The following is a 25644-nucleotide window of genomic DNA, read 5'->3' on the forward strand; positions in this document are numbered from 1 at the left end:
AACTATATTCCTTTACACTTTGACAAAACCAAATCCAGCCAAAAATCCAGCTACTGGAAGAGAATCTCGTGCTTATGTCCACATCACATATGAGATGACATTGACAGGCTTCACAATCCTGCAGAGTTTAGGAGCTGGGCAGCAATAACTGGTGTGCTATAACAGCACTGGTGCATATATGTGCCCATGTTAAGCTTTTTTGCTGTGTATTGATTGAATACAAAAAGTCTCAAAGTGCAATTCTATGAAATTTATTACTTAAATAGTGGATGTGCTAGTTATAAAAAGGTGACTGGTGTTAAATATTTAATTCCATTTTCATAGCATCCTCAGTCTTTACAGTGTCACTTCTTACCCCTTAAGAGTGCAGAGCAACTTACAAAATATACAATAATAATTGAAATTTGGATTATGCAAAACAAACCTTTGATACATTTTTCCCCCCTCCTGCCCCAATATTTGCAATTATCTTCTCTTACAGAGGGACTTTTTTGTTCCACGACCTAAAAGTAAAAAAAAGAAAAGAAAGAAAGACTGAAGTATGCATTCTGCCTCCAAACAATATGTCAATTTGCTTCTAAAGAAAGATAGACATAAGTATTGCCTTTTCCTACTGCAGGCATTGATGGTCAATATTACAATTATGTACTTGACTTCCCAGCAAGTATAAACTCCACATGAGTAGCATTGGGCTTCAGAATATCCCAGTATAACAGATAAGAGTTCCATGTGAAACTCATAGCACATTCTCAGTGTGTTCTTGTAACTACTGTGTTGAATGTATCCAAGAAACATCAACTATTTCTGGGACAAATAAGAAATATTTTGGGATTGTGCAAGTTTCCTGGTTGCTTCTACTAAGAACTGATCAGCAATTAAAGAAACAATCTGGCTTCAGGACTGACACCAAATTTTCACTAATAAGACACTTCAGTCTAAGTTTGTTTCCAACCTTGCAAATACAGGGAAGTGCAATCCTCTTTTTAATATGAGAAAGAGACTATTTTTTACTCGTGTTCCCAGACGGAATATTCAAGTTCACTTTATTATGCTAGCTTGTTCTTTTCCAGAAAGAAATCTGATCTTTTAGGTAGCTTCCTGTATGTACAGACCCCTTTTCAATTTATAACCTTTTCAGACTCTCACACAAATACACAAAAGCATAATTATTACTTAATGTGATTTTGTCCCCCATTATTTTTCCCCATCTTCCTCCAAAGTAGCAAGAAGTTCCTACTCCATAAAGTTCTTAAGAATTATCTATATGCATTTGTGTTGTATCAAAATATTTTGGTTGAGACAGATCTGTAGCTTAAAGAAAAGGATATACTGCAAAGTGACATAGGACCCAGCACTTTAAAAGCATAGAGCAGTCTGAAGAGCAACTAGACTAAAACAGTAGGTTTTGGTGTGGATTTCCTCCCCCATCCTTACCTTAAGCAAAGAGAAGGAACCTAACCTGGTCAAAGCTACACTGGTATTCATAGCAAGGTGACTAAGTGCACAAAGTTTAGCTTGCCTTTTTTTCCCCACCCCTTATCTTATCCACATACGTAGCATTTGCTGTTATTTCACAAGCTGTCCAACATCCTTGCAGTTCAAACAGAGAAAAATTAATCCCTAGACAGTAATGAAAAAATACTGGTAACAATTATTTTTGTAGCTTGTCACTGTATACTAACCTTGGTGTATACTGTATTTAGGCATCTCCCACACTACTTCTTCCACCTCAAGTCTTGTGTCCCTGCGTTTTGAAGGTGGCTTGCCTATTCTTTTCTTCTTTGGTTTAACCAAAGGTGGGCATCCTAAATAGCAAGATACAACTGGTGTTATTTCTTCAAGACAAATTTAACCTTGTCTTTCAACAACTGGCCTGTGATGTTCCTCTTTCTCCCTCCCTTCTATGTGCCTATTAGCTGATAAAATTGACTCTACACATGTCAAGCAAGTCTTGTATGTCTACAATATTGAATCATTGTCTAACCATAATTCTGGATGCATTGTATATTGGGTCATAATTTGGATAGGTGTTAGTATGGCAAAAAAGTACCCAATGAGAGTTGGATAATTCTGCTCTAGCTCACTGTCTGTCTAAGTGTTCAAGGCTAGTTGATAGCTGTCCAAGTGATCCAACTCATTCACTGTCTTTAGAAAACTTAATCCTTCAGACCTGTAAAGTTATGCACCACAGGTACACCCTTCAAGAAGTCAAATTTAGCATATGATATTACTGCTAAAGCAATATATCTATATCTCTAGCCAACCCCCCTTACTTGCAGGAGCTTAAATTTAAGATTAATTTGAAAAAACAAGTCCTAATATAGGCAACATTTTAAAAAGGATGTGATTTTACTATCACTTCTGAGGTATCCGTTGGCATGAACAGCATTCAGAAAACACTGATTCCTGCTTCCTAACACTGTGATAGCTTCTTCAAACTACACAGGCTGGAAAAGGAGGAGGAGAAAGCAAGGAATAACACATAGACCAAACATCCTCAGTATGGTGGACCATCTGTGACTTCAAAGAGATAGAAGAAACATGCTGAAAGTTAAAAGTAACAAAATTATTTTAGAACTACTATCATACTTTTATGAATTGTTGTAGAGGAGCTGAGAACAGTGCTGCTAAAGTAAAATGTTTTCAACTTTCATAGAGCAGTCTAGAATAAAAAGGACCCCTACAACACTGAAGTCTGTGGATAGAAAGCCTCCAATGCAAAACGCAAATAATCCCAAACCCCAATATGCTTAAGCAAGAAAGCAATGCAGAGAGAGAACTCTGAGGAATACACTCTAAAGAATAGTCTACTAGGCTGTTGATACAGAAAATCTGATACATATTATCAGTGAACTGAAGAGAAGCGAGTCAGTCTGTTCTGAAAATAGCTTCACACTCCATTATTGGATAGACTGATCCTGAGATACTTGAAGGCATGTGACCCAGGAGAGTAGCACTACAACAAATCCTATAGCTGTTCCAGGCCTTTTTAGCCACCAGCGTGCTTGTAGCAAGTGTGAGTAGAGCCCTTCCCAAATCTTTGTTTGCAAAGCCTAGCCATGATGATGATACCAAGAAACACTCTTAAAAAGTATCCAAACCAGATCTGAACTCCAAGTAAATAATAATTGTAAAGAAAAAACATTCTGCTTCAGGAGTTAATAAAAAGGTATTGAAACTATCTAACCTTTTACTTTGCTAGAATATTTGATTTCTTCATCTTTTTCTTGACGAGATCACAATGATTTGCACTCAGTCATCCTTTAGCAGCATCAGGGCAACTGTTGCCCTATGCTAGTTTCCCTGATCATTTGCCTATGTAGCTATCACATCACTCCCTATATGTTTTACTCAAACATAAGATCAGAAGATTAGGAGCTACCACTGCATATGCACTCAAGAGAAGCATTATCTGGGTAAAGATTTAATATTAGAGTTTATGGCAGTAACAGCTTTACATAAATAAAGGCTTCACTTGGCCACATCAAAGCATTTGATGCTTTGATTTCCCATAATGCCTTTAAAAAAACCCAAAGTACCTATAATGCATTCTTATTCCCCTGTTAGGGTTTGACAAGGCTGTAAATATGCCCAAGATGTACTGACTGAAAGGCATTTCATCAATATCAGACAACAAGAATTAGTTTTATTATTTTCAAACCTCATCCAAATATCATATGCTTGCTATTTTGTACCATATCTTTTTGAATGTTCCTTAAGAACAAAAACACATTGAGGAAGTTGTACCTTGGTCTTTGCTCTTGGCTGGAGGTGAGAGACTACCATATATTTGGCTACTGAATTTGGGTTTAGCACCACTTCTAATCCAATACTCTTCAGGCAGCATCCCCACGGTCTCCCTTAGCAGCCTTCCTAATTAAAAAAAGGAAAAAGTTGATTTAAGGTCAGTATTTAGTTTTGCTAATATACTGTTTGATCCACAAGGCAGAATGCAAACCTAGCTACTGGATCTAATTGTAGGAGTCTATTGAAATAGAAACAGTTTTCTGAAGGCCACACTTGACAAAAATAAGTCTACAGATTTTGTAGAAAGAAAAAGTTTAACAACAGTAAGCCTGTTATTAAAAGTAAATATAATGGTTGTCTTTCATAATATAAGACTATACTAAACAGCAGCCACCTACTAAGGTGCCCACATAACTGCTTATTCTCACCTTAGATTAATCTAATTTCTAACATCTACCTTTGAGTAAATAAGATATTCTTTTCCAGGTCAAATGTAATAGTTTCAGACTGCTTTTTCTGAAAATACAGCAAAACTTTTGTTTCTAAAAAAAAGCAACAGCTGCTATTAAAAAAAAAAAGTAACGATTTGACTCCCCTTCTGCAGAGAAGTTATACAGGGTATATCCACTGGATTATAATGAACTTAATCCTGTGTAGTGCACCTAGCATGAGCCTGTGATAGGAGAGTCAGACTGTTTGTATAAACTTAAATGCAGAGCTTCCAAGTAAACATGTAGTTCAAGTGACCTTAAGCTTTTCAAATTAATAAATTGCCACTAATGCCAGAAAGTGAAGTATATCAAATCTGACTCAAAGGAGAGTTTCTGCACTATTCTCTGGTGGTTGTGAAGATGCAGAACCCTTATGCAATAGATTAAAAAATGCAGCAAACTCCTTCTGCTTGAAAAAAGTATTTTGCAGGACATCTGGCTCTAAGCCAAACCTAAAGCTACAACATCCTCTAATCTTCCCGCTGGTTTAAGCTACAATTTGCAACTGCAATTAGGTGTTTTGTGTATGCTACTAATCAGCACTTCGTCCTCAGCAATTAGCTTACCTCCCAAGAATTTCCGTAGCATTCGCTGGTGCTCAAGTCCTTCTCTTCTTGTCATAGGCCTCTTTCTTCCGTAATACCCATAGTCGCTATATACAACTTCATCTTGTTCTCTCTCCTTTGGCTTGTAAACTACACCAATATTTTCAACAAGCCCACTCCTAGTTTTCATTTTCTCTTGAGCAGGCCAGCTAATTAACTGTGCTGGTACAGCATTTTTAGGTGGTTTCCAAAGCACTCTCCGGCCAACTTGGTAGAAGCTTCCTTTATTTGGTGTCAAAATGCCATATGGAAGGGTTTCTTGAAAGAAATACTCCATGTCATCATCCTCATCCTCCTCATCCTCTCCATCTTCATCCTCCTCTTCACCCTTCACATAATATTCTTCTGAGTCCTCAACTTCTGACAAACTTTTAGCTGCTTTTTTGTTGAGAGAATTGATTTCTTTCCTACTAGAAGATCTTGAAACAGCTCCCAGCTTTCTACCTTTACTGGAAGCCTCTTTAACCTTAGTGGCTGAAGAATTGTCATCTTGATCATTCAAGCTGTTCATCTGCTCCTTTTCTACCACTTCATCTTCATTAAGGGACCCACCACTTTTAATTTTCTCTTTCTCCAAGCCATCTGTACTTTTCTGAGAAGTATACATGCTTTTCTGAAGCACATAGTCAGGGACAAAATAAGACACTGGGGCATTATCACTTGATGAGCCTTCTTCTCTAGAGGACGTGTCATCAGAAGAAGGACTGATTACACTTTGACACTTCCTTTGTGGCAAACAAATGTCATAGTTTGTAGCATCCTTCTCAATTGATTTGTCACACCAAATACTTTTACCTGTCTGGCTTTCATTGATTGCTCTGTGGCTTAAACTCAGCTTTTTCTGCTGAAAACTCAAGTCACTCATTACCTCCATATTAGCTGGAAGTAGTCCTGCTTGTTGAATAGAGCCTGCAGATTTTTTAGTGCTAGATTTCTTAGCTATTACCACATCCTGTCTTACCACTGGTCTATCTATGCCAACAGATCTTGCCAGCTCTGTGATTTGTACTGCCATGGTTTCACCTGGGGGGGATTTTACCTGTTGACTTGTATTTGCTAGCTTTTCTGCATCCAGCTGCACTTCGTTATTTTGGACATCTTTTTCTTGCACAGCTTCAGCACCCTGTTTTGTGGGGACAACAGCTTGTCTCTCATCTAAGGAAGCTCCTGGCACCATTTGCCTCCTTTCATGAGGGCCATATATCATGCCTTCACATGAGCTAACAGAAAATAAGTCACATGGCACTATGTTCTCTGGAACTGATTTACCACTTGCCACATCATACAAAGGGATAGTTTCTTTAAAGGACTTCCACAGTTGAATAGCTGGAGAGCCATTTCCATATTCTATCCTCACTTCTTCCTTCTCAAAGGCATAGCTTCCAGTAGGAAGATTTCTATACTGTGTAGAGCTGGCAGGGTCCTTGTTATGAAACTCTCTGTCTACCACAATGGAAGATCCAGATGAATCTTGTTTCTCTGAGGTACTCTCAGTCTCTGTACCTATACCAGAAGAAACACAGGCCATATTTCCTGCATCACAACCTTTCGTTTCTGTACGGATATCTTGATGCTTTTTTTGCTTGCTTTCAGGCTGTCTAGGATCAGTCTGTGTTTCTTTTGTCTCCGTTTTTTTCCCAGGGGTATTATAGTGTCTAAATCTTGTTGCATGATAAAACATAGGGGAAGGTAGGGCAGCATTAAAATAAGGCCTTCTGTTAATTCTTGCATGCATTGGATGCTGTGGAACAAAAAATCCAGGGTACTCATGGAGCGCAACAGAATAAAACGGCACATATGGATTTCCACTTCGGAAGCCTAGACATTGGTGATAAAAAGACAAAAATATTTTCTTTCTGAAATAAGTCATCCTGATAAATATTTACTTGCATACTCAGGGACAGCTACAAGATCAGACACATCGTTAAATAAAGCACTCCACCTTTCAATGCTTGGAAACAAACCTGGTGCAAAAACTCAGAGAGAGTTTCTTGTTATGGAATACCTTATCTGGACACCTACACTTTAACCAGAGCTTGATTTCATTCCTTGGAACATTCACCACTTAGTTTTCTGTACCTGTTTTTTTTGTTATTTCATGGAATATTGCTGTAGCATTATCTTTGAAAAAGACAGCTCCGGATAGAAGTTAACGTAAGTATAGCGCTTACAAGATGTATTTAACAATACTTCTCTTATAATTATTTTTTAAATAATTTTTTAAGCTTACATATATCCATACATTGTGTATGCACATATGGAACTCATATATACACACGCATATTAATTGCTAGGCATGTTCTAGAGCTCTGTGTCTGCAGGATGACCATTACTTAATATTTTGCTTAGCTTCCATTCTCCAGGAACAGATGCTTTCTACCACAGAGGCTACATATTTAAGTAATACTTAATAAATCAGATTTCTGACAACTGAAGCATTACATTAATTTTCACTTAAGCTCCCAAGAATCCCATTAACATGGATACATATTTGTTTCCTCTGCTCTAGCAGTAACTTACTACAGTAATTTACTAAGCAAAGCTACCACAGAGAGCTCTCATTTACCTTACCTGGAGCAGGTACATAATATGGACTGTATCCATGGCTGAGGTACCATGGATTTGGATAAGGCTGTTGTGCTGATGGCTGAGCATAAAAAAAGGGTCTTGAGTGGCTTGTGGAATATGATCCACTTTCTGAAGTTGAGGCAGTATTCATTTTTCTTTAAACACTGAAAGAGATAAAGGATCATTATCAATCACTTAAAAACTGCACAACCTAATGATTTTATGCTGTCAGAATTTAGCAGACATTCCTCTCCCAGCCCAAAGAAACCAGATCCTTCTGAAAGAAAGCTACTATCTTCCAAACAGAAAGTAGAAGACTGACATTACTATCAAGGTCAAATATTTCAGTTGTCCTTTGCTAAGCTAGCTTTTATATGCAGCTTTCAATAACAGTCCTTCAAGCCAACCTTATAACGTGCTTTAAAGACACAGGACAGTCCTAGAACTTTAGTAGTCTTAGATGCATGCATCCATAAGTAGCATCCCAGGCAATTAAAAGAAAAAGCCTCCAGTCAATCAGCCCTGAGCAAGAGGCCACAAAAAAAAAAAAAAAGGCAACAGAAGGCTTCACACTATCAGACATTTAATGTTTCAGAAAGGAAACACTTCTTAATGCTAATACATATTGTTACAGATCACAATAAGAATTCTATTAGTTCAGGATTTGTACTTTATAATTTATTTAAGAACAATGATAGCTGACATAGTAAACCAAATATTTCAGTGACACCACGCTTCCTATGCTTAAACCAAATGATAGGTAACAAAAACAACCCCAGCAAAATCCTTATGTGTAAGTTTGCATTCAGAATCATAAAAAATTCACAAGATAGAACTTCCTCCCACACTTATTTCTTCAGTGAACTAACACACTAATCTCAGCCCATTCCTACCCATGCAAGTGATACAACCCTATCACACAGAGGTTATAAAAAAGAATATAAGAAATTGGAGAACACAGAAGATCTGGTGACTGCACAGAACAACAATAATAAAAAAACAACTCCAGCTTAAATCTGTGGAGAATTTAAGCACTTTAAAGTTATAGGAAAATTAATTCAAGACCTGTTACAAACCAGCACACCCTTCAGCCTGGAGTTTCAGAATACTTTTAGGAACACTGGAGCCCTCTTCAGTTTCCATGCAGGGTGGCCTGTCCAGCTCTTGAAAGCATCAAAAAGCCTACACACTCTCCTAGGCCAAAGCTCCCAGAATTATTTTGACCTTTCAGAGAGACAGTAATGTAGGGAAAGAAAATAACCCACAAAAACTATCCCTCCCCCCCCCCTTCCAAAAACTAAGCTATTCCTGCCCCCTTAGAGCCCCTCAAAACTAAGGTTGCTGCTGCTCACAGCCCAGGAAGAAAGTAACCACGTTCTCTGCTTACCCTCTTTATGGCAGGCAGCTGCTGCTTGTCCACTCCCCCTCCCACCTGAGGCTTATTTAGCAGTGACGCAGGGGACCTTTTCCAGTCAGTGTGTGGGAGGAGAGTCAAAACATGAGGGTAGGAATAATGGTAAAGGCCTTCAGCTGGTGTACAGAAAGCTGGCAGTCTCATCTTGCAGATGTTTAAGCTGCATCTCTAAGTGAATCTGGTATTTCCCTTTTGTATGTTGGAACTTACATTAAAAAAAAGAAGGGAAGTATTACCAATCTTCTGATTAAATCTACTGTTAGAGACACTTCTTGTAGGAAAAAAAAATCAGACAATACAAAGCCAAGTTTATATTTGTTTCCAAAGTTTGCGAGTTGTTCAGTATGGAGTAAAGGGAGCAATGCTCTTCAATCCTAACATGGCTAAGTGGGCTGAGAAATGTAATGTGCTTTCCATATGAACAGGAGAAGCACTTATTGCAGTACAGTGTACTCCACCATGTATGACAGGAATTCATGAAATGTGAGATTGCAATTTGACTCTGTGATGGGTCTTTACAGGAGATGAGAATCTGAGTTGCTACTCTGGAATTGCACATCTCCAAATACAGTGCTCAGGTACTGGGGCAGGTGGCAGGAGAAGAAAGCACAGTGCATGAGCTATGCAGGCAGGTGAGTAGCTAAGGAAAAAGAGGTATGGATGCTTAGAGATTGTTTTCATTTCTGTGTTGGGAAATTCACAAAACCTCTGTTTTTTTTCTTACTATAATGTTCAGATTAAACATGTTCTTTGCACCAAGACACAAAATATAAAATGCCTGGGAAGGATGACTGATTCAATCCTCGCAGACCTCCCCAGCCAAAGCTTGTCCTTTCCAGTGGTGGCAGCGCTTGTACTTAGTGCAACCAGCCACTTGTAGTGACAGGACAAGGAGTAATGGGTACAAACTGAAAGAGAGAAAATTTAGGCTAGATGTTAGAAAGACATTCTCTGCTATGAGGGTTGTAAGAAACTGGAACAGGCTGCCCAGGGAGGTTGCTGGATACCCTATCCCTGGAAGTGTTCAAGGCCAGGTTGGATGGGGCTTTGAGAAACCTGGTCTGGTAAAAGGTGTCCCTGCCCCTGGCAGGGGAGTTGGAACTAGATGATTTTTAAGGTTCCTTTCAACCTTAACATTCAATGATTATATGACTCATGTCAGATGTTTTAAATCCCCAGCTCCTGCATCCATCATACTTTCACCTTTTTGAAGCGAAACTCCTAGCTTTTCTTTTGGTGAGTGAACCCAAAGGGAAATAAAGAAAATAAATGACACTCACTAGCTTTTAAAAAGTTGCATTTATCAGGATTTTCCTTTCCCTCGGACCTCCCATCAGCCTTCAGAGTCAGAATCAGGGTCACAGAATCAGAATATTCTGAGTGGAAAGGGACCCACAAGGATCATTGAGTCCAACTCTTAAGTGAAGGGCCCATATGAGAATAAAACCTACTCCTGCCTCCCATGCCCCTGTCACTTCTCTTCTCCTGAGGCAAGCTCCAGGCCCCACAAGCCTCAAGTGGCATTTGCTCAAGGGCCAGCAAACCTGTGCTTGGCCAAAGGACATTCCAGGACTCCAGGAGGGCCAAAGGACCAAAGGCAAGTCCCAGAGGGAAAAGGAGGCACTGGAATGTAAAGTGGACATGGCTAGGCTCAGCTTGCAGGTGGATCCCAGGGGCATGAAGCAATGCTGGGAGGCAGAGTGGGACATGGCTGGGCCAGGCCTTAACCCTGAAGCCTGCAGGCCTCCAGGCTGCAACAAGTCTGGGGCACAAGTCCTATGAGGAGAGGCTGTGGGAGCTGGGGTTGTTTAGCCTGGAAAAGAGGAGGCTCAGGGGTGACCTTATCACTCTTTACACTTCCTGAAAGGAGGTTGTAGCCTGGTGGGGGTTGGTCTCTTCTCCTAGGCAACCAGTGACAGAACAAGAGGACATAGCCTCAAGCTGTATCAGGGGAAGTTCAGGTTGGATATGAGGAGGAATTCTTCAATTCAGAAAGGGTGATTAAACATTGGAATGAACTGGCCAGGGTGGTGGTTGCAGAGTCACCATCCCTGGAGGTGTTGAAGAAACGACGGGACGAGGCACATAATGCCACAGTCGAGTCGACATGGTGGTGCTCGGTCTTAGGTGGTTTTTCCAATCTAATTGAGCCTGTCACTCTGTGAGTCACTCCTCCCAGCAGAGGGCGCAGGGGGAGGGCCCCGCTCCACGTCCCGCGGGAAGCGCCGCTGTCCCGGCGCGCGGGCAGGGGGCGCTCGCGGGGGGAGAGGGAACAGGAAACCGGGGGCGGGCCTGGCGCGCGGGCCTCGGCGGCGGCGGCTCCCCGCTCCGCGCATGCGCACACGGGGCGGGCGCGGCGCTCCGTAACGGCGGGCGGGGGGGGGGGGAGAGGAGGAGGAGGAGGAGGAGAAGAAGAAGAAGAAGGGGGAGGCGGGGGAGCGGCAGCGCCTGCGCGCCCGGGGGCTGCCGCCGCCTCCGCAGCCCGGTAGAGACACCGGATCTGCCGCCGCATCCTCCTCCTCCGCCCCGCTTCCCCGCGGCCGGGACGCCGAGGCAGAAGAGGAAGCGGCGGTTGGAGGTTTGTCCGGGGCGGGGAGGTGAGAGATGGCGGCAGCGGCGGCGCTCCCGCGCTCGCGTCCCGCCGCGCCGCAGCCGCCGGGCCCTTCGCCGTCCCCGCGGGGGGAGTGGCCGCCCCGAGGGGACCCCAGTGCCGTGGAGGTCCGCGGGGGGGGGGGGGTCTGCGGCTGCCGCTCTCTCCGCCCGGGCGGGCGCGGCTCCTGCCCGCCCTCTCCCTCCCTCCGCGACCTGCGGCCGCTCCCGCCCGGCGGCGGCGGCCCCGGGCCCGCCGGGCACCGGCGGAGGGGACGGCGGGGGCCGCCCTCGGGTAGGGCCGGCTCCCGGGAGAGGCCGGCGGGGCGGGAAGGTGTCCCCTTCTTTCCGGGGGAGGCAGGAAAGGAATTACGGCGGCGGAGGGACGGGACGGCGCACCTGGGCATCGGGGAGAGGGAAGAAATGTGTTTCCTCGCCTGTAGTCCCATGTCGGCGCGTCCCGCTGGCGGGAGGGGGCTGTGACCGCGGGGCTGTAATGGGAGGTGGGCAGCGGGGCTTCCAGGGCTCCCCTTGGGCTGAGCAGGTGGGGATGTCTGCAGCCTCGGTGTTAGTGCTGGAAGTGCTTGGAGGAACAGACCCGATGAAGCCTTCGAGGAGAGCGGCAGTATAGTGGCACTGGCGTTTCCTGTAGCTGCCCTCGCGTTTCCCTACTGATGGATCTAGTTGTGTTCGTGTATACGCTATTGGTACCTGCGGTGGCCGAGGGAGGGCTTCGGTGTTTATATGGGGATTCGAAGTGTCGAATAATTCTTAGTAAGCTTTTATAGACTACATATATGCATAGTACAGCTTAGAAATTAGTCATCTGCATGCTTAGGATTTTTCCGGTATTTACCATTATTTCTGCTAGGATAGATACCTGCTGCTTTTGAAAGAACTTTAATTACGGTTTAGAAATGGATTTGTGCTGTACTTAGCGAGTTCGTTTTTAGAGGTTTTATTGCAAAGCCACATCTTGGCTTTCTACATCATCTACATCTACTCTGTGATCATAGTGGGCCTGAAAGGCTGTGTGCTGTTGTGAGCTCACCTAGGGCTGTATCTACATGAATTTTGTTTGGATTATGTATTTAAGAGGTTATTAAAATACACACTCAACTTAGTTCAATTTCTCAGAAATGTACCTGGAGAAGTGGGTAATTTTTAGTATTTAATATACGCAGACGTGTAAATTGTGTAGTCTCATGATTTGAGTATAGATGTCGCACCTCTTTCCTAATTATTTTTGCGTGTGGAGTAGAAGGGCCCATTATACTCAAAGATGTGTAAGTAGCATCTTGCAGGAACAGACCAAAGAGGAGGAAAAGATGCTGCTGATGATTTAGTAATTTTTTGACTACATTTTAGACAGATGGCTGTTTGTGCATGTTTTTTTCCGAAAGCAGGCTTTTTTGTTTTGGTCATGTGATTATGAAACAGACCAGAATTGGTGCAAATCCTAAAATTTCTCTTTCTTTAGTGGCTGTTGCACTTTGAGAATAAATTTTATACGCATGAATATGATATCCATTATAAGACTTAACCTTTCAGGAACTAACTTAAAATTAATTAAGCTACATTAATTATTAATCTAATTTCTTAATGTAGAAATGCTTGAATTTGTAGTTGAACATCATGTAGTGAATATTTAAGGGACTAATGCATACTTGAAAACAAATTTAAGTTGTTAAATAAAACAGACTAGCTTCATTAATGTACTCGAGTTCAGAGAGAAAAAAACCCCACCATTCTGTACATCCAGGATACATGGCTGAATCTTACTGCAGACATCTATGGCCCACTTTTTTTCAAAGGTTAATTTCCCAAAACACATCAAGTCTTTCCACAAAACAGAAACACCCTTGGGGATGGAAACTACCTGTGCTCACTGTAGAAGTCCAGTTGCCAATTTAAGCTGTTGGTTTATCTGGTGCTAATTTTCTTTCTGGGCAGGTATTTCCTTTAATGTATAACTTCCTTTAGGTGCAGAAAAACAGGAAAGAAACTGGTAATGAGGAGTGCATTGTGACCAAACATGTTGTTAGCATGGAGTCTGACACTTCTAGTCTCTAGCTTCTACATAGTTTCAGAAAACTCACCTACCTCAAAGTTGTAACCTCTCAAACATAATATGTATGGAAAACAGTAGTGAATAGTCATTTTCAACATAACATTGTAGGAATGAATCTGTCCTTGTCTTTTATGAAATTTTACATTGTTGCTTTATTAGAATCTCCTTGATGTCCTCGGTTTTCTGGACTGCAGTGCTATCAAAGACACCTTTGATGGCTTTAGAAGAGAGGAAAACTTCCAAGTCTGGAACTGCTTCATCAATTACCTATTTCTTTCTCCCTGCCAAGGATGCAAATTTGATACAGTACTCAAGAATCTAAAGCTTCCAACTTTCTTTCTTTCTTTCTTTTCTTTCTTTCTTTTGTATCAATTTACAGAATTGATTCTAATCAGTTTTAATACTCGCATTTCCCCTTGCTATTAGCTGGTGTACTAATTTCGTAACTCGGAATATCCCAAATAGGAGCCAAGTATTAAGGTGGCTGAGCTTGGTACTTGCGTTGCTAGCTGGGAGGATTGCTATCTCCACACACGAATGCTTGTTCAGGTCTGAATTCTGACGTTTTATTATGTTAAAAATAGTGAATGACTCAGTTCTTTAGACGTGTTTTTACTTGTGATTTTTATGAAGCTGCCCTTGGATGGAAATAGGAATTTGATCAAAAGTGCACAAGATAGTATTTAAAATTCTTTTTAAAATTAGTTAAAACTAGATTACATAAATTGAAGTCCAGGGAGATAAGTTTTGATTGTTGTGTTTCTAATTTTTCTTCCAAACATACGGGTTTATTGAAGTGTGAATTGCAGTTAGTGAAGTTAGAATTCAAGAGGTATTTAGATGGCTGAAGATGCAGATGGGGACCTGTGACACTTTCATAGATCTTCTAAGTGTTTCCCAGCATTTTATGGGAAGTTAGGCATCTAATCTGGCAGACTACTTAATGGGATTTTCAGAAGGACTTACTTCTTTTCCCAGTATCAAAATATCTAAAAAAACTACAAAACAAAAGAGAAATTGCATGTTTATACATCTTTTGCCCTTCTTATACTTTGCAAAACAATAAATATTTGTTTAAATGAGTCCAGTAGAAGATTAGTGTACCTATATATCTTATATCTTTCCCTACCAATTAAATTGGAAATAGTCAATATACTTATTCCATGTTATACATTGAAGTATAGTGTTAACACTGCCATGTATGTAGTGCAGTATATATCTCTGTTTATCAATCTTTGCCTGACCTCAGAAAATAAACAGATTCAAGGAAGGCAATTAATAGCCTATCCCATAACTCATTAACATTTGATGACTAATTTTTTGAATGGTCTCATTCAGATTCGAAGTACATGAACAAGTGTTAACAAGCCACCTCATTAAAATTACTTAAGCGAAAAGGAATAATTACTTAAAAAGAAACCCTCTTATCAACGTGTTACTTAATGTTGCTCTCCAGCTTGACAGGAAGTTACTTTGTATCACCCACTGATAACTTGATTTCACTTGCAATCCAGCACCGCTGTGGCCTTCCAGCAGCTACCTGCCCATCCAGTTTTAGAGAGCCGGCTTCCAAGAAGTTGCCCAGAACAAAATGGTCACTCCAGTGACATTGTTGAAGGGGAGAGTCTCATTCATAGAAACTTGTACCCAAGGATTATTTTTATTCTATGAGAATTTCAGTTCAGGATATTAAACTAACTTCAGCTGTAGATCTTTTCATCCATAAGTCAGGAATGTTCACTGCTGTGTGGCCATTAAAAGTACAGCTGACTGTAGTGCATCTGTACACATCTTCTCTAGTCCATAGTTTTTTTGTTTAGCTGATATCCAAGTGCTTTATCTGAGATCCAAGCCAGGTACAGCGTGGTGAGAGAGATGTTGGGTTGGGAAAGAGCTGAGCCTCTTGTGTTTCTCTGTTGGAAGTTACTACACTGGCAGCTTTGGACAAGCTGCTTTTTATTGCAGTGCCTCAGTTTTTCAGCCTCTGAAGTGATGAGAATATCTCCTTTAAAATCGTTTTGAACTCTTCACAGAGGTGTGAGAAAGGTAGGCAATCTTGGATGACTTTCCAGGCACTATATGATGTTCCTACACTACTTATCCTATTGTTTTGAACAGAGTCACTTCTCTTGAGCAAATGACAATATAAATGAGAGCAATTTTGGAACAGAAATTCAGAGATCCTTGATGTATTTATTGTTTTCCTGAGGAGTATGGTTCCATTGCAAGGGAATGGGATGCCACTCCAGACTTTATGACAAATGCCAAACTTTGTTCTTTGGCAAGTGGTTATTGTTAGCAGCAAAACACAGGGTGGATGTGGAAAACAGGAACCATGTACCTAGCATGTTCCTACCATGCACACCTCCCTGGAGCACGTGGTTTCCTGTAAACCAAGGACTCCAGCTTTGTAAATGTATGGTTCAAAGGTGATTCACATCACAAAAACGTTCTGCAACAAGACTCCTGTCATCTCCTCAATCTTTTCTGCTACTGAGGGTCGTACTCAAATGTACTGATTATTTATAGTAATTAATTTCACAGTTTCAACTCGTCTTCTGCTGAACAGGTCTGCTTTTTCAGTTATTGACTGTCAGCCGCAGGCTGCCAAAAATGTCTTTAATCTTACTAGCAGGTGTATATCCATTTCTCCATGGCATCCTTGGCTGGTTCTAGTACCTAATGATTGCATCAGTGCATATTAGGTTCGTTCTTATTTCCTGTTCCTGAAGAAATACTTGTATTCTTTACAATTACACCAGTATAGGAAGTTATGATATCAGTGACTTCTTTTGCTCAAGCTTAGTATTACTGATGGTCTGCCCAAACAGATCTTAATCCACCGGCTTGTATTGTTCTTGAAACTTTACTCCTGAGCCAGGAAAAACAACGCTGCAGAGAGACCTGGGATACCAGTAGAGCCCTGAGCTATTTATTTCGGTGGGCTTAGCACACTTAGGAAGTCGGTGTTTCTCTGTAGCCATTTAAAGTTCAGTGCAAAATCTGTCAGTGGATTAGGTTGCTTGGTAAGCTGTTATCAGATAACCAGGATAGTGCTGCAGAGACAGGATGTGTATGAATTTGGTGAAAAGAAGCTGTGACTTGAAGCAGAAGGTCATTGCTTTAAATGAGCAGTATCTTTGTATATCCTCAATGTACTTGTGGTTCAGTGACTTCAGAGCTTACCTGAAACTTGAAGGACTGAAGTCAAGGCTTGTGCTAGTATCTGTTATAGCAGACAGTAGTCTCTGCTTCTTCTTTCCCCAAATATTAACATCTTTTCTGTTTTTCATAATTAACTGCGTCCACCTGAACAAACAGTGAACGTTAAGTTTGACTATTTGGACTGTTTTCCAGTTAAACAACCAGAGAAAACTAAGAGTTTGCGATTCCTGATCGTGTGTATTTCTTCAATGATGAAGAAAAAGATGGGTGACACTAAATTAGTACTAATTAAAGTGGCATTAATTAAGCATATCTGTTTCAAGTGAGTGAATCTTGAAAGACAGCTGGTTTTGAATTGTATTACAGGCAGTGTTGAAATACTAGATCTTTGATATGGCTGGCAGATACTTCTACAGCCTTCATCTTGTACTAAATCATGTACTTTTGTGTGGAATTTAAAGTATGTAATTTCAAGCAAGTTGTTTCTGCATTCTCTGTTCATCATGAACTATAATGATAGTGATGTCTTAGACACAAGACAAACATGTGCCTGGTTATTCCTCAGGTTTGGAATGCAGAAGAACAGTGCAAGATTAAATAAATCTGAAAGTATTTGATAGCTGTGGTACTCTGGTGCCTGTTATGGTGGTAATTTCACTGTCACAACTATCTCATTCTTAATTATGTTTTTGTGTCCACATGGAAGATAAAATAAAACCTGACCCCATTTTTAAGAGGAGGAGAAATGTCCAAACAAGTAAATAGGCTTTGGTAACCACTGTAGGTGTTTTGACTCCTGCTATTCCAGCATCCCTTTGCTTCTACTATTTTCTTATTTTTCATTTCCATTGTCTGCAACAGTCAGGCCTACCTGGCTGTATGGAAATAATTCAGAAGTTAAAAAATGGGATGTGAAATATTAATAGGTGAAGCCCTTCTACAAGAGAAGATGAATCAAATAAGCATTGGGGATATAAGTTTTTAGGTTTTTTTTTAATTCCTATTTGATTTTGCTTGTTCTCTAGTAGAATGCCAAAGGTGAAATAAACAGTTTGATGGTGATGATGAGAGTCTAGTTGGAAAACTAAAGTTGCAGTTGAAGAAACTGCATTTATATTTTTAGTGGCCTGGTATTGATAAGCTTTAAGTAGAAAAAAACAAAGAAGTGGAAAAAGTAGCTGTTTATCAAGGAAATGGGGAAAAAAAGTGGCTGCCTTATCAGTGGTTGAATGAAATTCACAGGTGTAGTCGGTGGGAAATCTGGGTAATTCTTTGAAGAGGAATAAAGTCTTACTGAAGCTTGTTTTAACTCTCCAGCCTTAGAAGCTGTGTTGACAAAATAAATTATTTTAATTTGTGAGTCTAGGTCATGTGAGAATTAATGTACAAACTCTTCTGCTTTTCATTTCTTAGATACTTTTGTTGTTTAATTTTTTTCCTACAAGGATTTCAGTACAAGTAATTAAGTACTAATTTAGAAATGTTTGTTAAACAATTAGTTTTAAGGGGGTAACTAAGAAAGGTTTTTGTTAAAGTGCTAATGGTAAATTAATTTTATTTTCCTGCTTTCAGTCACTCAAGTGCAGCCACTGATCACGAGATGTTACCACGAAATCTACCTCAGACTTCACTTTTGCTCACTCAGTTGCTGCGTCATAGATCTCAAGAGGAGCTCTGCAGACACTCTTGAAAGTCTCTGAACAGACTATGACATCAAGTTAAAGCATGATGACCTAACAGTAGTTCAAAGTCTCAAACATTGATTCAGCAGTTCAAGATTAAACTGCCCTTTTTAATCAGTATCACTTCCGAAGGCTACAGACCTCCTGCCATTTCTTTCCTGGTTACTTCAGAATATTCAACTGACCTTTCTCTGGTGAAAAGATCTTGTCTTTTCTCTCTGGTCCTGGAAATATTAATGGAATACAGTCATGTCTACCCAGGACGAGAGGCAGATAAATACAGAGTATGCTGTATCCTTGCTGGAGCAGTTAAAATTCTTTTATGAACAGCAGTTGCTAACTGACATAGTGTTGATTGTTGAGGGCACTGAATTTCCCTGCCATAAGATGGTTCTTGCAACGTGCAGCTCGTATTTCAGGTAAGTATTCAAACTAGGCTCTGTTAATTCTATAAAATTTGTGATAGCTGTTTTTGAGTGTAATATTAATTAGCAATGTGTTGCAGAAATTAAAGATCAGTGAAGTAAGTAAAAAGCCTTATCCTTACTTTCCAACACCAAAATAGTAAAATAAAATTTCTAGTGTCTTGTGACTTAAATCTAGATAAGTATTGTACTTTCTACAGGAAGTGTGGGGGGAAAAAAAATCACACTTGTGATGGCTCATTTTCTTTAGGGAGTTAATTGTGTCTGAATAATTAGTAAATTTCTTTTTCTTCATGCTGAATCTTTATAGTATTTAATCTGTTTTTATTTCCCCAGGTAGGATAACAAGGGATTATTGAGACTTGCCTGTGGGAATTCCATTATTGTGTTTAACTGTAGTTTCTTAGCAGAAGCAGCTGCTAAAAGTAGGGGTTGCTGTGCAAGTTCATGGCTTCCTTTTCTGAATCATCTGCTTTTCTGTGCTCAGCAAAGATGCCAGAAACTCTTCCCTTGTTTGAGAGTCTTTTGGTTCTTTTGTTTCGTTTTGTTTCATGCCCCTCCCTAGATACTGTTGAAATTTTTAATTCAGGAGCTCTTGCTTCCCAGGTGTCCTGTTTCTTGTCTTTTGAAAAGCTTTTTAAATAAGATACACTGAGTGCTACCCCTTTTTGCAGATACATTCATAGTAAGACCTTGATGATGAGGCACCATGAATTTTCTGCAGTGATTAATCATTTTTTGTTGGCAACACACTATAATTAATCTGCCTGTCTGGAAGGAATTCTGAAGCTTGAAACTAGTCTTGGTGACATCCACGCATGTTTTACCTTCCTGATGCATTGTGGAGGGATTATAACTTTCCTGTTTAATCACAGAAGGCTTTGCAAATTTGCTTTTCTTGAGATGGGCTCGCTGTACAGAACACATCTAAAATGTTTTCTCTATTTTGTCTCCTTTCTTGTAGAAAACTGTTCAAGGATTAATTTATTAATTTTTGTTGCTGCTGGTTTTTGTGTTTATTTTTTCACCTCGAATGAGTCTGGTCCAATTTTTAGCAACAAGTATTGTGTGATCACTAGATAATGATTATTACCATTGGCCTTGTGCAAATGACATAGTTCCAACAGTTTGTAAAATAACAGCCACTGGAAATGGAGCCAGATTTAATGTGGGTGGTTAATCATAAGGTTGGAAAGCTGTCATGAGTCCACACAGTGTGCTGCATCAGAATGTGCAGTCAAATCTCTTATTCATATGTGTTTGTTTATTATTTATGGAATGAGGTTTTGGCACCGGTTAAAAGAAGTATCAAACTTGTGGTTTTGTCATGTTCTGTTTTTCTTCTCTACTTTGGTTTACAAAAAGATGCTCAGCTTCCTAAATTTAGCTTTATTATGAAAAATTGATAGCCCTGAAGGAGGGGGAAGAAAGGCAAAGCACCTCTTGGTGTGATCCAGCCATTGTGTGTGATTGTACAGCCAGCCTACCTTCATCTTTGTGCCTGAACGATGTGCAGCCCTGCTCCAGCACAGCCTGCTCAGCAGTGCATAAGCATCAGCTAGAGCCAGTCTCCAACAGCTCCCTCTTCCTTTCTGTGAGAAATGGGGATGGGATACTGTCTTTGTATTGGATGCTTCCTGGAATGGCTATGCATAGGGAGTGTATCTCCAGGTTCCATTCACCTCTACAGCCAGAGGCAAGACTAAAGAGTAGATTCTTTCTAACTTCTCTCATACCTGTTTTCCTAAAAAACACCCAAATAAAGAGCCTTGAACTGAATTTTCAATACAGCCATAAATACCAAACTTGAATTAATATAAAGCTCTTAAAACCAATGTCCCCGGTTTTAAGAAAATTGACAGGTATGTGGTTTATAGTACAAGATTCCAGATAGTTCTTAACTGTGTTGCAATTACAATACCAGAGTGGGCAATAGGTGCATAAAATGTTATGGAAACAATAACCATTTTTTAAAATTGCCTTTCTACTCTTTTTCAGGGAGGTGTAATGGAAATACTTATGTTTTTGTGGTTTTTTTTTTCCCCTAGACCAGATCTAATAGGTTTTTCTGTTATTGATTTTTGTCTGCAAACTTGAAGTTTACTGCATGTTATGATGAATGGTATATAAGAAATAATTCATAAGAGTGCTAGTTCTTGCTCCATTTCTCCTCCTCCCAGAGGAGCATCCTTTTTGATATGACTTACCTCAGTCCATTACATAAATCTGCTTCCTTTGTTTTAGAATCTAAAATCTAGCTGTAGTACATTACAACAGTATTTTCTGGAGAATGTTTCTTCCCTCTTATTACCTATCATAGAAAAAGGTTTAAATTGCATTATTAAAACTCCAGAATCATTAGTTCTCTGATGATTAACATAGAAGAGTTCTCTTGAATATAAAATATTTCTACAGAAGGCATTGATGGTACTTCTAGGATGTTCTGTACAAATGCTTTATCTTTAATATTAGATATTAGCCTGAGGTAAATACTAAACTCCTGTAAACAGGCAAGCAAAAAGACTGCTCATCTTTTGGAGTGTAATCACCAAAGACTTACAGGTGACTGTAAATTAAGATTACTCACTGTTGATCCTTGTCCTAATATGTATGTTTCTCCTCAGAGCCATGTTCATGAGCGGGCTGAGTGAAAGCAAACAAACACACGTACACCTGAGGAATGTGGATGCAGCCACTTTACAGATTATCATAACTTACGCATACACGGGTAACTTGGCAATAAGCGACAGCACAGTCGAGCAGCTCTATGAAACTGCCTGCTTCTTACAGGTATGAGTGTTTTGAGTATGAAATATCAGCTTCTGATCTCCAAACTGTTTCACTCTTTGTCTTGTTAAATGATCTTTCCTGTTCAGTCATTTCAAAATACTTGTGTTCAGTTTGCTCAGGATAGAGAGCAGTTGCTCGTCAAATACACTTTATGTGTCCATCCTTCCTTGCATTACAGTCCCTGTGGAAGGTGGAAGTAAACCAGTGCACTTCTAACTTTTAGAAAATTAGTTTCTCGGGCAGACATAGTCACGTGGTGTACTTCATCTGTATGAAGCAGTTGAGTGAGTCACCGCTGTATTTTTGTGTATATCGAGTATTCCAGGCCTAAATTCTGTTGTTCAACAACAGATGCAGGTACTTTCATGTGCTGCTGGTACATGAAGGCATACATTGTATGCAGTAATACTCCTTGTGTTTTTTCTTTGCCTTACAGGTAGATGATGTGTTACAGCGGTGCAGAGAATACTTAATCAAAAAAATTAATGCAGAAAATTGTGTGCGTCTGTTAAGTTTTGCTGATCTCTTCAGCTGTGAAGAGTTAAAACAGAGTGCTAAAAGAATGGTGGAGCACAAGTTCACAGCTGTGTACCACCAGGAGGCTTTCATGCAACTGTCACACGATCTACTGATAGATATTTTAAGCAGTGACAATTTAAATGTGGAAAAGGAGGAGACAGTTCGTGAAGCTGCTATGTTATGGCTGGAGTACAACACGGAATCACGATCGCAGTATTTGTCCTCTGTTCTTAGCCAAATCCGAATCGATGCACTTTCAGAAGTAACACAGAGAGCCTGGTTTCAAGGTTTACCACCTAATGATAAATCAGTGGTGGTGCAAGGACTGTACAAATCAATGCCCAAGTTTTTCAAGCCCAGACTTGGCATGACAAAAGAGGAGATGATGATATTCATTGAAGCTGCTGCTGAAAATCCTGGTAGTCTTTACTCCTCTGTCTGTTACAGCCCACAGGCAGAGAAAGTTTACAAACTCTGCAACCCTCCTGCTGACTTGCATAAGGTTGGGACACTTGTAACTCCTGATAATGACATTTATATAGCAGGTGGGCAAGTTCCTCTGAAAAACACAAAAACCAATCACAGTAAAAGCAGCAAACTGCAGGCTGCCTTCAGAACTGTGAATTGCTTTTACTGGTTTGACGCGCAGCAAAACACTTGGTTTCCAAAGACACCGATGCTGTTTGTTCGTATAAAGCCATCCCTGGTCTGCTGTGAAGGATACATCTATGCAATCGGAGGAGACAGCGTCGGTGGGGAGCTCAACAGGAGAACTGTGGAGAGATACGATACTGAGAAGGATGAGTGGACCATGGTGAGCCCGTTGCCTTGTGCGTGGCAGTGGAGCACGGCAGTGACAGTTCACAATTGCATTTACGTCATGGCACACAACTTGATGTACTGCTATTTCCCCAGGTCGGATGCGTGGGTGGAAATGGCCATGCGACAAACAAGTAGGTGTTTTGCTTCGGCTGCTGCTTTTGGTGATAAAATATTCTATATTGGAGGACTGCACATCGCCAGCAATTCCGGTATAAGGCTCCCAAGCAGTACTGTAGATGGGTCTTCCGTAACCGTGGAAATCTACGACGTGAATAAGAACGAGTGGAGGATGGCAGCCAATATCCCTGCCAAGCGCTATTCTGACCCCTGCGTTAGGGCCGTTGTCATCTCTAATTCCTTGTGTGTCTTTATACGAGAAACCCACATGAACGAGAGAGCCAAGTATGCCACCTATCAGTACGACCTGGAACTCGATCGCTGGTTTCTGAGGCAGCATATATCGGAACGGGTGCTGTGGGACTTGGGGAAGGACTTCCGGTGCACTGTAGGAAAGCTGTATCCATCTTGCCTTGAAGAGTCCCCATGGAAACCTCCAACATATCTCTTCTCGCCAGATGGAGCTGATGAATTTGAGCTGGATGGGGAGATGGTTACTTTACCACCTGTATAGCTCCCAAATTAGACTGCACAACTGATTCTATGCTCAGTTATAAAAGAGAAAAGAAATGGCTGTGAACAGCCATGAGAACATGTCTGAGAATGGGAATGTCAGACCTGTCTTTCATGAATTGTATTTTTATGCCCTACCTAATAACACTTGCCGCCATTCAGTACGAATAAATGAAATGAGCAGATATGCTTCCATAATCTGAAATACTATTATCTGATAATTGAGAAACATATATGTATATCATAAGCTTAAGCATCTGACTTGTCTGAAGAATGAATTCTAGTTGTATGAAGTCTCAGTTCAGGAAAATTAGCTTCAGAAAAAAAGTAGTTAATGTTTCTAGGATGATGTCTCAACTCTTTTGAAAATATCTTCCAGTTATATTTGAACTACTTCTGGATATTCTACTTAAGTGCTAGTTATATAACTGTCAGTGTGGCCTAATAAAAGGACTGTGCTGCACTCTACTTAATACTAATATCCATGTTGGTATAGTAATGCCATTAAAAGAAAAAGAAACAAATCCCATGGATCTACCTGTGGTAGGAAGGGTAGATCTTCCATTGTATGGTAACATGCAGGGCAAAATGACTGCAGGTTCAGTCAAGCTGTATGATGAGGTGCATGTGTTCTATTTTCACTAACTTATACCTGTCTATTTAGAATACAGGTCTTCCAAGCAGCTGGTAGATTACCAGGTGTGGACTTAAGTTGCTGGGCTTGCAATAGGAATTGCCAGCCCTCATAGTGCGGGTCTGTGTGGGGCTTTAATCAGTAAATGCCTCCACACACTGTATTACAGTAACATTGGCTCATGTATATTACTTCCTGCTGCTGATGTATTTTTCCATTGTAAAACAAAGTTTTAGTGTGGATTAACCAGGTCTTTATTTTCTGTTAATTTAATAACAAGCATTACTGTAGTGTGATTGTGTATAGATATCCCTTAGCTGTCAGGTTTTTTACTTCGGGGGGAGGGAGGGGGGGGAGCAAAATTCAGGAATATCCTGTGCTGTGTGTGCAGGAGAGCAGATGACTAGTGCTGCTCTGGCATTAATCCCAGGAACCACTAGCAGTAGCGGGGCGCCGCCAATCTAACATGAACACAGGTGCTTCATGACAAACCTTACTAGCATGTTCAGCTGCATCATGTTCTGGCACTGTATTTTGAATGACATTAATTTATTAAAAAAGATTGAATCCAACTGACTTTAAGCGTGCTTTTTGGTTGAAATAGATAGAGCTATGACACCTTCCCACCACATGTGCACTTGTAGCAAGTCGCTTATTGAAGGCAACTTGAAATCATTAAGCCTGGAGATGAGTCCAGTAAATTGCCTGTGCTTACTAGTCAGTGAAAGCTGGAAATTAGGTATTCAAGTCAAACTGAGGATTACACAGAACTTTAGTCCCCTGCTATCATATTTATAAATCAGCGCTCCTCCAGTCACGGGACACATTCTGCCCTACTAAAAGTAAAGAACAGCAGGCAGACAGGAGGTAAATGAGGAACCTTTTCCATAATTTCAGAAGACGGCAGACCTATTTTCAGGCTTGATTAATCAAATTTATTTACTCCTTTGTCCGGACTGCCACTGGCTTTTCCCAAATTCCATTTCTTATTCCATTAAATACAGCTGCAGCTTTCAACAAAGACAACACTTATTATATTGTTGGGACTAGGCCTCAAGTGGCTTTACAAAGTTTTGTCTTGTACAATTATTAACGGTTTTGACTGGAAAGGGGACTTTAGGTAAGAAACCTGCCTTATATAAAAACCCTTCTCCGTGCTTTGGCATTTTGTGCCATGTGGGGATTTATAGGACCCAGAATAACAATGGCAAGCTACCAATTTTTTATTTTTTTTTTAAGAAGGTGACATAACATGTTTGCATTTACCATTACATAAACTTTTTTAACGCCTACATTTTTTAGATAAGAGGGGTGAGGTGACTCAGGGGCTCCTGCCGATAGGTCTGTTTATATTGCTTTCATGTTGCAAGCCTGTGCAAGGGAGCATACATTAAAACAAAAACAGTGATACTCTTTTGTAATGCAATTGGGAGAATCACATACCTCAGGCAAAAACATGAGCGGTATCCAAGTAACTCCAGCCTGGATGGAG

The 25644-nt window shown here is 40.5% G+C and overlaps 3 protein-coding genes across 6 annotated transcripts; 1 reads left to right on the forward strand and 2 right to left on the reverse strand.

The window, feature by feature from the left end:
- Positions 1–235: 235 nt before the first annotated feature.
- On the reverse strand, positions 236–12165 carry LOC135421711 (uncharacterized). 3 transcript variants are annotated; one of them, XM_064670384.1, is made up of 6 exons: positions 11814–12165; positions 7415–7575; positions 4805–6661; positions 3748–3873; positions 1683–1805; positions 236–503 (listed from the first exon to the last, which is right to left on the reverse strand). In XM_064670384.1, the coding sequence occupies exons 2-6, from the start codon at positions 7560–7562 to the stop codon at positions 466–468; spliced, it is 2292 nt and encodes a 763-aa protein (XP_064526454.1). In that variant the 5' UTR covers positions 7563–7575; positions 11814–12165; the 3' UTR covers positions 236–465. The 3 variants fall into 3 exon arrangements, with proteins under 3 accessions (XP_064526454.1, XP_064526445.1, XP_064526464.1); XM_064670375.1 differs by lacking the exon at positions 11814–12165 and adding an exon at positions 8799–11065; XM_064670394.1 differs by lacking the exons at positions 236–503; positions 11814–12165 and adding an exon at positions 8799–11065 and having other exon boundaries at positions 1678–1805.
- LOC135404464 (proline-rich protein 2-like) lies at positions 10967–11863 on the reverse strand. The gene has a single exon (XM_064639513.1). It carries the CDS (start codon positions 11861–11863, stop codon positions 10967–10969), a length of 897 nt encoding a protein of 298 aa, XP_064495583.1.
- Positions 11228–24724, forward strand: KBTBD2 (kelch repeat and BTB domain containing 2). Of its 2 annotated transcripts, none has more exons than XM_064670469.1 (4): positions 11228–11422; positions 18223–18751; positions 21382–21547; positions 21984–24724. In XM_064670469.1, the coding sequence occupies exons 2-4, from the start codon at positions 18582–18584 to the stop codon at positions 23517–23519; spliced, it is 1872 nt and encodes a 623-aa protein (XP_064526539.1). In that variant the 5' UTR covers positions 11228–11422; positions 18223–18581; the 3' UTR covers positions 23520–24724. The 2 variants fall into 2 exon arrangements, with proteins under 2 accessions (XP_064526539.1, XP_064526529.1); XM_064670459.1 differs by having other exon boundaries at positions 11228–11403.
- The last annotated feature ends 920 nt before the right edge of the window (positions 24725–25644 follow it).

Source organism: Pseudopipra pipra, chromosome 1 (assembly GCF_036250125.1).
Source record: "Pseudopipra pipra isolate bDixPip1 chromosome 1, bDixPip1.hap1, whole genome shotgun sequence".
Classification (NCBI taxonomy): domain Eukaryota; kingdom Metazoa; phylum Chordata; class Aves; order Passeriformes; family Pipridae; genus Pseudopipra; species Pseudopipra pipra.

Coding starts and splice junctions, on each gene's coding strand:
- LOC135421711 (XM_064670384.1), bottom strand. CDS start 7,562: ATGAATACTGCCTCAACTTCAGAAAGTGGATCATATTCCACAAGCCAC. Junction 6,662..7,414: donor ATATTATGTACCTGCTCCAG/GTAAGGTAAATG, acceptor ACCAATGTCTAG/GCTTCCGAAGTGGAAATCCA. Junction 1,806..3,747: donor AGCCAAGAGCAAAGACCAAG/GTACAACTTCCT, acceptor CTTGCTATTTAG/GATGCCCACCTTTGGTTAAA.
- LOC135404464 (XM_064639513.1), bottom strand. CDS start 11,863: ATGGGACTACAGGCGAGGAAACACATTTCTTCCCTCTCCCCGATGCCC.
- KBTBD2 (XM_064670469.1), top strand. CDS start 18,582: ATGTCTACCCAGGACGAGAGGCAGATAAATACAGAGTATGCTGTATCC. Junction 18,752..21,381: donor ACGTGCAGCTCGTATTTCAG/GTAAGTATTCAA, acceptor GTTTCTCCTCAG/AGCCATGTTCATGAGCGGGC. Junction 21,548..21,983: donor AAACTGCCTGCTTCTTACAG/GTATGAGTGTTT, acceptor TTTGCCTTACAG/GTAGATGATGTGTTACAGCG.